The sequence below is a fragment of the Osmerus mordax genome, chromosome 12, assembly GCF_038355195.1.
Source record: "Osmerus mordax isolate fOsmMor3 chromosome 12, fOsmMor3.pri, whole genome shotgun sequence".
Lineage (NCBI taxonomy): Eukaryota > Metazoa > Chordata > Actinopteri > Osmeriformes > Osmeridae > Osmerus > Osmerus mordax.
This window is the reverse complement of record NC_090061.1, coordinates 14,703,519-14,715,877: the sequence shown is the minus strand read 5'-3', so window position 1 is coordinate 14,715,877 and position 12,359 is coordinate 14,703,519. Positions and strand designations below refer to the sequence as shown.

At 42.3% G+C, this 12,359-nt stretch overlaps 1 protein-coding gene across 3 annotated transcripts in view; it reads right to left on the bottom strand.

The window, feature by feature from the left end:
• LOC136953786 (SLAIN motif-containing protein-like) overlaps positions 1-1,834 on the bottom strand; it is a 33,466-nt gene extending 31,632 nt beyond the window's left edge. For all 3 annotated transcript variants that reach the window (XM_067247204.1, XM_067247205.1, XM_067247206.1), the window contains exons 1-2: positions 1,681-1,834; positions 496-1,170 (exon numbers count right to left, since the gene is read on the bottom strand). In XM_067247204.1, the coding sequence (XP_067103305.1) occupies positions 496-1,160 (665 nt within the window). In that variant the 5' untranslated portion in view covers positions 1,161-1,170; positions 1,681-1,834. The remainder of the gene's footprint in view (positions 1-495; positions 1,171-1,680) is intronic.
• Between the last annotated feature and the right edge of the window lie 10,525 nt (positions 1,835-12,359).

Genomic DNA, 12,359 nt, shown 5'->3' with positions numbered 1-12,359 from the left:
GTAATTTCAATCACACAGCACGGAGCTACAGGAATATCTGGACCACAGCCAATCAGAGGCAAAGACCCGCCCCATCTCTGTCTCTGATTTGGTTTAGACCAAGATATGATCCAACCATGAGTGTCAATTCCGTTTTAGGATAACAAATGCTTCGTTTGTGGAGAGACAGCGGATGCGAGGAGGTTAGGTGCACCGGTGCGACCTAGGAAAAAATGTAGTCGCACCCGTACACATTTTGGTCGCACTCTAGAGCCCTGTATTTGGCTGTCCTTATTCCAATATCATAGTAAGCATTTCCTCCCATCTACATATTAAAAGACATTAAAAAAGAACACTATAGAATAGTGTCGGTTGTGCTACCTACCAACTATTTACAAAACTCGCAACCTAATTCCCATTACACTACGTAGTAAGGGATACCTCACATCTGTATATTAAAAGAAAATGGAAGTAAAATGCCCCCTGTGAAAACCACAGACACTTAGTGACACTTACCAGCTGTCTTCATCCTCAACCTCCACCCCTTCCTCTTCTAGGTCCAGAACATCCACTTCATCCAGAGCAGACTGGTCCACTCCTGAGGCACTCTCCGCCATGGTCTCTGACTCATAGCTATCCAGAGAAGGGCTGTCTGGGGTTAGGCATCCCTGTTCCAGAATCTGTCCCTGTCCTAGACCTCCATTACAGCAGGACAGGGTTAGGAAGCCCTCGCACGCACTCCCATCCTCCTCGCCGTCATCCTCCTCTAGCCTGTTAGTCTGAGGTAGAGGAGACATATCCTCGCTGCTGCTACTGTCTTGCGGGGGAGACAGCTCAAAGTCACGGCTACTCAGTTCTTCAACTCTGTCCACCAAACTCAAGGGTGAGTTTGTCACCTCATCACAGGAGAGACGCTTGTTGATGTTGCTGCCTACAGGGTGGTTGCTGTTTGTAGCTCCACCATGGTTGATGTTTTTGCCACCCCTGTTGCGGAGACTTTGGTTTTGGACCTCCAGTCTTCGTACAAGCTCCTGCAACTTGCGTACCTCCTCCAGCTCCACCCCTGCAAGCTCCTGCTCCTCCTCTTCATGTCCCGGCGCAGAGTTGTTAATCAGCCCGCTGGTGCTGCTGCCATGGTCGGCCTGCGGCTGGAGTACTCCTGCACTATCCGGCACCACCATGATACCCGCTCTAGATAAGAGAGATAAAAAAGTGAGAAAAGATGCCTACAGGAGTTAAAGATCACCAGTCTAATGCACATAACCAATAATTGTTGAAACAAAAACACCACCATGTACCCGGCGCATTGGCATCACTTGTTAAATGTTATATAAACATATTTGGTAATAAACTGCACTGAAATGGTAGTAGGAAGGCTATTTTGTGGAGCTCACACGGACAAAAACACCACCATGCTTCATGTTTCTATTATTGCTCCATGCTTTCATTAAATACTGTACCCGAGCTGGGTTTATCTATTGTTTGGTTACTTTGCATTCAAACCAATTAGAACTGTCCGAGCAACAGTAGCCTACAGTATTCGTCAAAAATCGCAAGCAACAGTCGATCCACAAACATTAATCAATGTTGCATGATGTGCACGCCAGTTAACATTATAGTATCTCTGCTATTCAAATGATGAAACTGTAAATTATCTCTAGATAAACAAGCTAGCCAACACGCTAAGCAAAACAAACCTACCAGAAGAGCCGGTGTAGTCTTATATTAGTCGCGATGTAAATGTAATTGCTCAATTGCTAACTCGCAAGATTCTACGTCCATAGATCAAGTGCAACCATATACTGAAATGTAATTCAAACAAAAAAGCAACGTGTTAGGGCAAGTCTATAGTTACACCATCTGCTAGATTTTTTCCAAGAAAAGCTACTACCAAATTGTAGCTTCTAGCTAGCTCTAGCTAGTTACAAGAAAACTAGCTGGATGATGGACCGTAGTTAGCCCAATCACATTCACAGGATTACCAGTTCCTCCTCCCCTTGTTTTTGACGCTTCAGTCCCAGACCCCCACCCCTCGCCCCTCGGCTTGGTCTATGGAGGCAACGGCCCCGTTGGATGTACGTGGTATTGCATTTCCGATTTGCTACCCGACTCCTCCGGTCGTTTTTATTCTATTAACTCCAGTCAACATATCTAAAACTATGTCCCCCAATAATGTTTGTTCGATTCTCGAACATGGCTCATACTACTCGCTTTTTAATATATATATTTTCTCAGATTTTTGCTAAGTTTGAAACCAATCCGAAAGGGTAAATTAGCACCAGGGAATTGCGAGAACTGCCACTTTCGGGAAACTTCCGGCTTCTGAACTGGTTGCAATAGGTGCGTTGGACATGAACTGACTTCATGCAGCGCTGCAGCCGGCTGCAAGCGGCTGACTTGAAAACAGTGAATTCTGGTTAGACTTTTTGTTCGACTGGAGACGGCGCCGAGGCTAGGTCACTGTGATGTAGCCATCAAAGTACCGTGAGATCGATCATGAAATAGCTGTGTCGTCATTAGAACCCGTGCAGTTGCTCTTGAGAAAATGCGCTGGGCTACACAGCCGGCAGTTCTCGAATCGATCTCACGGTACTTTGATGGCTACATCACAGTGACCTGCAGCCGCCTGCAGCCGCCTGCATGTCGAACGCACCTAATAACTACTTACTAACCGAGAGTGAGGTCATGCATATCAAACTGAGGCTTGAACGTCCTAGCAGACCCTGTTTAGAGATCCTGTAAAGTATTCCATGTTTTGCTTCTAAGTACATTATATACGTGTGAAATGAGTTCCTGAAAGCATGTGCAAAGCGCTAAAACTTTGTCGCACTGAAATGTGGAGTTAGACCAATGAACAGTTTCTCTTCCGTTTTCAGATCAGGTTTTAATGGGCGGAGCCAAAAAATGCCCTATCTACGTAATTTCGCCCCATCTATGTCAGATCACTGAATGGCTCCTCCTGCTGTACTGTTATTGTAGCTTACATCAGCTAGCTAGCTAGCTTCAGGATGTCTCCAACCACCCGCAACTGCATCTTCCATGAAAGCAAGAACTAGCTGTGCTGCAACGCCATTTAAGTTTCCTGTTGATAATGACAGGAACAATAGGTGGATAGATTTTGTGAAGAGCCACGCTCATGGAAAGCTTTGGATAAACTCAAACAGCCGCCTCTGCGCCACTGACCATTTCATAGCGGACAGTTTTAACATGGACCAGAGACAGACGGGGTTCACCAACACACGGCTTCTCTTGCAGCGCGGAGCCGTACCGAGCATCGCCCCCCCGGCCGTTCATCCTCCGGTCGCACCTGGACCATCCACCACCGCCAGTTCATCACTCAGTTCTGTGTGCTTGTTATAATTATACTAGATAACTTTTCCAGAGGTATCTCTGCTATAATTAGTGCAAACCGCTAACTTGATATTAGGCTACTCGGTGTAGAATGATGGTATTTTGGTGAAATGGTAGCTAATGTGCTAGAAGTAGTTGGAGAGCTCACTGTCTGCTGTCTCTGCTGTAAATGTTTACTCCTGTGTTACAGCTCAGGGGAATATTTCATTTATATGCATCTGTATGTTTCACTCATTGAACAAATACATTCTAATTCTATACTGTTTTGTTCGGCTTGACGTAGCGTCCATTATCTGGGTCGTAGGTAGCTTACTTGAGAGAGGCGGCGCCTTCCAGCAAGGGGGCCGAGCTTCAGCTCCTTCAGGCGACACGCCCCCCCAGTCTCAAACAGAGAAGACTGCTGATTTTCTTACGATTTCAAAGCCTAATTTAACATACTTGTCGGTGTTTTTTTTCATTTGAATTTGGATGGGTAGTTAATAACACATTATTCTGTGGTGTGGTGAACTTGAAACTCGTTTTTAATTCCACTTTACAGGATCTTTAAGGAGGGCCTGGCCACTCCCTATTAAGCCCCATTGTACCGAATATTGTTGCAGTTCCACCAGAGTTCCACTGGGAGTGATTGCGGTCGAGTGCAGAATGAATGGGAGTCTATGGAGCTAAATGGCTAAATTTGTCTCTTTCACCTGATTGTTGTTGAGAAATCTCAGATTTAAAAAAAAAATTATATGTTCAACATGGACTATAGGTCGAAAATTGAATGAACAAGCACTTACAGTTAGGTCCATAAGTATTTGGACATTGACACAATTTTCATCATTTTGGCTCTGTATACCACCACAATGGATTTGAAATGAAATAATCAAGATGTGCTTTAAGTGCAGACTTTCAGCTTTAATTTCAGGGTATTTACATCCAACTCAGGTGAACGGTGTAGGAATTACAATACATTTTATATGTGCCACCCCCCCCCCTTTTAAGGGACCAAAAGTAATTGGACAATTGGCTGCTCAGCTGTTCCATGGCCAGGTGTATGTTATTCCCTCATAAAGGGAGTTCGTTATTTCATTGACAAGGAGCAGATAAAAGGTCTAGAGTTCATTTCAAGTATGGTATTTGTGTTTGGAATCTGTTACTGTCAACTCTCAATATGAAGTCCAAAGAGCTGTCACCATCAGTGAAGCAAGCCATCGTTAGGCTGAAAAATCAAAACAAACCTATCAGAGAGATAGCAAAAACATTAGGTGTGGCCAAATCAACTGTTTGGTACATTCTTAAAAAGAAAGAATGCACTGGTGAGCTCAGCAACACCAAAAGACCCGGAAGACCACGGAAAACAACTGTGGTGGATGACAGAAGAATTCTTTCCCTGGTGAAGAAAAACCCCTTCACAACAGTTGGCCAGATCAAGAACACTCTCCAGGAGGTAGGCGTATCTGTGTCAAAGTCAACAATTAAGAGAAGACTTCGCCAGAGTAAATACAGAGGGTTCACCACAAGATGTAAACCATTGGTGAGTCTCAAAAACAGGAAGACCAGATTAGAGTTTGCCAAAAAACATCTAAAAGAGTACCAGAATGATGGGAAGAGAAGAGTATGGAGAAGGGATAGGAACTGCTCATGATCCAAAGCATACCACCTCATCAGTGAAGCATGGTGGAGGTAATGTTATGGCGTGGGCATGTATGGCTGCCAATGGAACTGGTTCCCTTGTATTTATCGATGATGTGACTGCTGAAAAAAGCAGTAGGATGAATTCTGAAGTGTTTCGGGCAATATTATCTGCTCAGATTCAGCCAAATCCTTCAGAACTCATAGGACGGCGCTTCACAGTGCAGATGGACAATGACCCGAAGCATACTGCGAGAGCAACCAAAGAGTTTTTTAAGGCAAAGAAGTGGAATGTTCTGCAATGGCCAAGTCAATCACCTGACCTAAATCCAATTGAGCATGCATTTCACTTGCTAAAGACAAAACGGAAGGGAAAATGCCCCAAGAACAAGCAGGAACTGAAGACAGTTGCAGTAGAGGCCTGGCAGAGCATCACCAGGGACGAAACCCAGCGTCTGGTGATGTCTATGGGTTCCAGACTTCAGGCTGTCATTGACTGCAAAGGATTTGCAACCAAGTATTAAAAGTGACAATTAGATTTATGATTATGTTAGTTTGTCCAATTATTTTTGGTCCCTTAAAAAGGGGGGGGCCACATATAAAATGTGTTGTAATTCCTACACCGTTCACCTGATTTGGATGTAAATACCCTGAAATTAAAGCTGAAAGTCTGCACTTAAAGCACATCTTGATTGTTTCATTTCAAATATGTGGTAGTATACAGAGCCAAAATGCTGAAAATTGTGTCATTGTCCAAATACTTATGGACCTAACTGTGTGTCCTTTCTATTGCTTACAGGGTGAGTCGTTGTTGCCCATAACACGCTAGCATTCTGCTAATGAATGCTGATTGTTTAGTGAAGGACTGACTACGACCAGAGATCCCGCTTGATGGCATCCGGAGCAGAATCAGAATGTCAGAGCATTAGCAACATTAGCAACAATATTAGCAACACAAAACTCTTTCTAGCATGTGTATTGACAAGGAGAGCCTAACCTGTCAGCTGTGTTGTCGATAGCTCGAGAGAAAAAAGGAAGTGACCAGAGCTTGCCGTAAAACAATATCTCTGGTCGTACGATGTGTATGACGTCAATGACATTTTAAAAGGCTTTTTAGAACAGAAAGGCGAATTCAAAAAAATCTAACACTCAGCAGTGTGTATTTTTGTTGCCTCCCCTCTCGAATTCAAAATTCAAATTACTAGAAAAAAAATATCCTGAGAAAAGTGGATTTTGAGGGGTTATAGCTCCATAGACCTCCATTAATTCTGCACTCGACCGTTAGCGCCTTCATATGGAACTAGAGTGGAACTGCAACCAGTTCAGAACCCGGAAGTTTCCCGAGAGTGGCAGTTCTCTCTAGTGATGGGCATTCCAGCTCTTTTTCGTGAGCCGGCTCGTATGGCTCAGCTCACTAAAAAGAGCCGGCTCTTTTGAATCCCGAACGGCTCTTAAAAAAATACATGTTTTAACTATGAATTTGACTATGATAGGTGTGAAAACAATTAGAATTAAATCATGAAATGAAATCATACTCGACCGTAACCACAAATCTTTAAAAATGCATTGATTTGTCATGGCTCTCATGGCGAGCCAGCTCCCGACGTTCACCTTCAAGAGCCGGCTCTTAGAGCCGGATCGTTCGCGAACGACCCATCACTAGTTCTCTCTATATTAGACATTCTCTGGTACTAGTATTGACCGAGCTATAATCCAATAATCCACGTAGATCATAAACCCTTGAATATATAAATGACTCAATGGAATCGGTTGAGAAATGTAAACGCTAAAGTGCTTTTTAACCAGAAAAGCCGCAGCTCCACCGTTCACTTGCTATGTTTACAGCATAGAGTTAATATAACAAGAGGAAGCAACTTTTGTCTTCCAAGATGGCGTCCCCATTCATTTCTATGAAAAGTGCTCAGTGGCGCAGTGAGGCAAGCGAGAGAGCGAAACTGGACCGCGCCATCTTTCCACTTCTGACTCTTCCGGTCTAGCTTTAAACAGTGGCTCTTTTATTCCCTAGCTCCGAGACCTCGTGCACACTTGCAACTAGCTGTACACGTCATACTTTGCAACAGCCAGTGGCGAGCATAGATTTATATGGTTGCGAGCGTGTGAGCTAAGGCATTGCAGTGGCAGAATGGGATACAAGTCCGATAAGAATCAGAGACATGATGCAAACTCTACGTAAAAACACACATTCTGTGGTGTTGTGAACTTGAAACTCGTTTTTAATTCCACTTTACAGGATCTTTAACTACATGCCATGGGTGCTGTCTGTGTTTTCATTTTTTGGGGGTTGTGTAATGATTGCTACATAGTGTTTTTTTTATTGATTTGCTGTATTCATCATTACCCTGTGCGACTCCCCAGTCAACACTGTGGAGTCCTTCTGCTTCCTGGGCACCATCCTCTCCCAGGACCTCAAGTGGGAACTGAACATCAGCTCCCTCACCAAAAAAGAACAACAGAGGATGTACTTCCTACGGCAGCTGAAGAAATTCAACCTGCCAAAGACAATGATGGTGCACTTCTACACAGCCATCATTGAGTCCATCCTCACCTCCTCCATCACCATCTGGTACGCTGCTGCCACTGACAAGGACAAGAGCAGACTGCAGCGTATCATCAGGCACTGCTGAGAAGGTGATCGGCTAAAATCTGCCTACCCTCGAGGACCTGCACACCTCGAGGAACCTGAGGCGAGCGAGGAAGATTGTGGCCGAGCCCTCCCACCCTGGTCACTCCCTGTTCCAGCTACTCCCCTCCGGCAGAAGGCTGCGGTCCATCAGGACCAAAACCTCACGCCATAAGAACAGTTTCTTTCCATCTGCTGTTGGCCTCTTCAACAAGGCCAAGGGCTCACACTGACTGGCTCACTGTTAAGACTTTAACCACAATCTGCACAATGACACCTTACCACATTGCAATTTGCACTATTTGTATCTTTTGTACTATCTGTATTTTTTTATTGTAAATTATGGTTACTTTATATTTTATTTTTATTCTAAATCCCCTTAGTATTAGCTACACTTTGTTCCTTTTGTATAGTTAGACCACATATTTAAGTTTTAAGATTCCTATATGTTTAATGAATTCACCTTCCTGCCAAAGTAAATTCCTTGTCTGGGCAAACTTTCATGGCGATTACAGTTTTTTCCAATTGCTTAAGCACAATTTAGAAAACAGGGCTCACTTTGTCAAAACACAACACACGATTCACACAACTAGACACACAAGTAGCAGAACACCTCCAATCTTTTGCAAAATGAAACACTTCGTTCAAAACTATACAATCATGTATAAAAACCAATTTCTGTAACCGTATGCCACACACATGGTTCATAAAATTGGACTCTGTTTGAATCAGTAGTAGTGAAAAATGTAAAACACTTTTACACTAACTATTCTTTTCTAATGATAGAACCTGCTTGATTTTGTCAGAGATATAGTTCCAGTAGAGTATGTACAAGTACATGAATATGTTGACCAAACACAACCAACAAGACCACTGTATTTTTCCACATTGTCTACGTAAAGGTTGCATTTTGTGCAGAAAATCTGAACATATTTCAAATCAAATGCTGTTATAGGCTACATAGTAGTCTGTAAACACACCAAATACATTTGTGGAGACAAAAGAAAGAATACAGCAAATGAAATACAGTACATTACTTCAATCATGGACTGCAGTGAATATGTACAAAAAAGTACTGATGTAGTGCATATAGCTGTAGCTACATGGAGCTACATTTTACTGTACTGTACTGTAGACAGTATAGAATAGTAGTTTTCACCTGTGCTCTTGTCAAAATGTCCACATTACTGTTGCAACAGTTTATCTGCTGAGGTTGGGCTGAACTCTCTGTCCAGCCTCTCTCAATGTTGCCCCATGGTTCACAACATGGTCAATCAATGTTCAATGTTGTTTGAATTTCATTAGATACTGTAAATTTGTCCCTATTCTTCCACGGCCTCCAGGTCTACCTCTCCCTCTCCCTACCTTCCTTCACAGGCCCCCCCTCTCATCCTACCTCTTCCTCTTCCTCTACCTGCAACATAGCCTTCTATTTTTGATGAGGACTGGTACACTGATCTGTTGCCTTTTTTATAGTGCTTACACCTGATTGGTATGTTTACAGTTTAGCACATTAGTGCTTGTACACCTGATGCCCGTGTTTGTTCCATCTGTTCACATGTGTGGCATTTTACAAGGCAGTGTCTAAAAAAGGCAATGAAGTGACATAATCTTAAATTTCTGTGTCTAATGTAGAAAAGTGTGTTTAGTGATTTGCAAAACACTGTGTGTTGTATTTTGCAAATAGTGTGAGGATGAGAATGTGCTTATAGTTGTGCAGGTCTGGCCTTCTGTTGTGCTCCTTGAGTGTCAGATTTCACTAACTGTGTGTTATTTGACATTTTTGTGTCTAAGCAATCGGAAAAAACTGTAAAACCGTTTCTGATTCTTATTCTGATGTTCTGAAAGCATTGTTTGATTTTGGGCACAGATTAAATGGTTTAGGGGCGAGTGTTTGATTTTGCCAGAAAAGTCAGTCCTTCGCAACCAGTGTGTTCCAGGCTTACAGTTTTTCACAATTGTTACAGTTTTTTTCAAATGCTTACTTCTTGTCCTCTTTTTTTCAAAACTTGACACACAAATCCAACAACTGTTCACACAAAATGCAAAATGCCTCGCTTCTCTTGCAAAATAAAGCACTGCATTCAAAATATCACAAACACGTCTCAAAAGCAAACATTTGTCTCGTGTTGCAAACAGCAAATGTTTACTCCTCGACAGGTCTGCAAACGCCTTTGTAAACCGAGATTTGTTAAAACGTTTGTTAACCAGGGGGGTGTTCCATCAACGTAGCTAACGCAAGTCGCGCTAACACGAATAAGTCTCACTTGGGTAAACGTCAACTTAGACTTAAGCCTCAAGCCGTTCCACTAACGTTCCGTTCCACTAACAGGCAACGCTAATTCAAGCTAGACCTCAATAAGCTTAGACTGTGCAGCCCAGATCAGGCGATTGTCGAAAAGAGGAGTTATGTCGCAAAAAGTATAGCGTATAGCAGCAGAGCTGTGTTGTTTCAGCAGCGTAAATTGATTTTTTGTCCCCAAAAAGGGCAATGTTGCCGCAATTAACATCGTAAGGGAGACAACTTGTCAAACCATTACGACCGTTAAAAAGGCGTAAATTGTAGACCTACCAAATCTACTTAACATATATATATGCTTTTAGGCCTACTGATAATTAGCGTAATTTGATGAGCTGTCTGAAACCGTTCTGACAGGCTAGCCTATGGTCGATATTCTCAACAGGAGATTGAGAATAATAGCCCAAAAAAGAACGTGGCAGCAATTGAAAATTGTAGGATAAAATTCAAAACACTGAAGAAGGCCATGATTAATTGCACTTGATGTGGGCTAATAATGTTTTTGTCTTCACATCTTGAACAAAATCAAAAAATACTTCAAAATAACTTTGCCACACACATGTATTAACTGATAGGCTAAATGCTGAGCTTTAAGATAAAAGGGAAAGATAACCATGACTTAAATGGGGATTCACTGAAATGACTAGTATTGCACAGATCCAGCACTGACTTTTTAGATCAGAAGGTGACCCAAACTGCACACTTTGTTTGGCAGAACAGTCATTTAAAATTGCTCAGCATGACTATCATTATTATATTACGAGTATTTCCAATTAACATAGTCTGCCTCCACAGATCCAGAGGGGGCTTGGACAGTGACAGACTGTGGCTGTGCCAAGTGTTGTCACAGCCTCACTTTGGGAAAGCATGCCCTACTGGGGACATTAGGGGAGACTGTTGGGCACAGAATCTAATTGCTTTCTTTGGAAAAGGCAACATTTGGGACACTGTCATGTAGGGGCAGCATAAAGGGCTCTTCATAACAGCACCTTTTTCCATTGGAAGTAAGGGCATGGGAACAGTCCAATTTAGGCCATTGTAAGGGCACCTTATAGGGTACTGCATCACATTTTCTATACTAAAAAGGAACTCATAAAGACATGTTATTACATTTATAGAGGGCACACTGTCATTTATTGCATGGTGCATCCTGTGCACTCAAGCATATTTCACAATGTGAATGGCAGACAGTAGGGCACTTGGTCTAATTTTTGCCACTCTAGAGGGCATTTTAGAAACACTTTCAACCATGGGGGCACCAGGCAGTCACCCCCTGAGTCTTCCAGTGGGCCTGGATACACCCATGGGGACAGTATATTGCACCTATAATATTGGGGAAGCCAGAGGAGAGGTAATATAGAGGCTTGTCAACATATAGGCTACTTTAAACAATGAAAATACTTTATACAATTGAATAAAAAGTCTCCTTGATTCTTTGTGTTTCAAGATTACCTGAAAAACTGATGATAATATTCAGGTACTGCTTTGGAGCAAGGTATACCCTTCATATTTCCTGGCATAGTTGCCCGTTCAAGAATGTCCCACATGGCATGGGGACATCTGACATAGACAGATGCAGACAGACTGAACAGTGTCAAGGCTTGGCTACACTCGGTTTGCTTCCTTGTGTGTGATTCCAGCAGACTACATATTCTAGGCCTACCTACATAGACTGCAGTCTACTACCCTCCTTTCTACTATTATAGTCTACTCTCCTTTGTATTACTTTCTACAAAGGATGGTAGGCTGCTCTTATGTGTTCATTGCCATCCTTAAGAGTTGCTAAAGTGTTATTTCATATATATATATATATATATATATATATATATATTGTATTGTATATGTATTTATTTTTTTAAGAATGACAATTAAATGTATCTAGATAAACTATGCTGGGCCTGCTGAACCTATACTTCTTCCACAGATACTGGTCAGGGAAGCATTACTTCTGTCTCTGAAGACCCTTGGGGCTGGTGGGATAAACGCTCTTTGTATAATCTGAGCACCTTCATCCACCACAGGGTTGTCAAAGAACGGATACGCCATAATTGATTGTAACTTGTCTAGACGCTCTGCTTAGTTTCTAAGTCCTTATTTTATGTCAACTAACCAATGGCTTTTGAAAACAGTTAATGTGACATTATTTCTTAACTTGTTTATTTAAATTAATATATTTTTTGGAGATGAAGTAAACATGTAGCAAAATCATTCATGTCTGCACTTCAAAAAGTCTGAATTTACGTTTCCGAACACGGACTAAAGTGGTTTGCGTGCAGGAATTTACTCAACGGAACTGTCTTTTGAGATTCTGTTTCCGCCCGTTTGAAATTATTTGCAACACATTTTAGTTTAGCGTGACTTTTAGCCTGACACGGATCAGGCTAGTTCCGAAGTATAAGTTACCTTGGTTACGTAGCTCGAACTAAAATAAGCCACCTTAATGGTACGGAACTCTCGCTAAAGTAACGCTGCGTT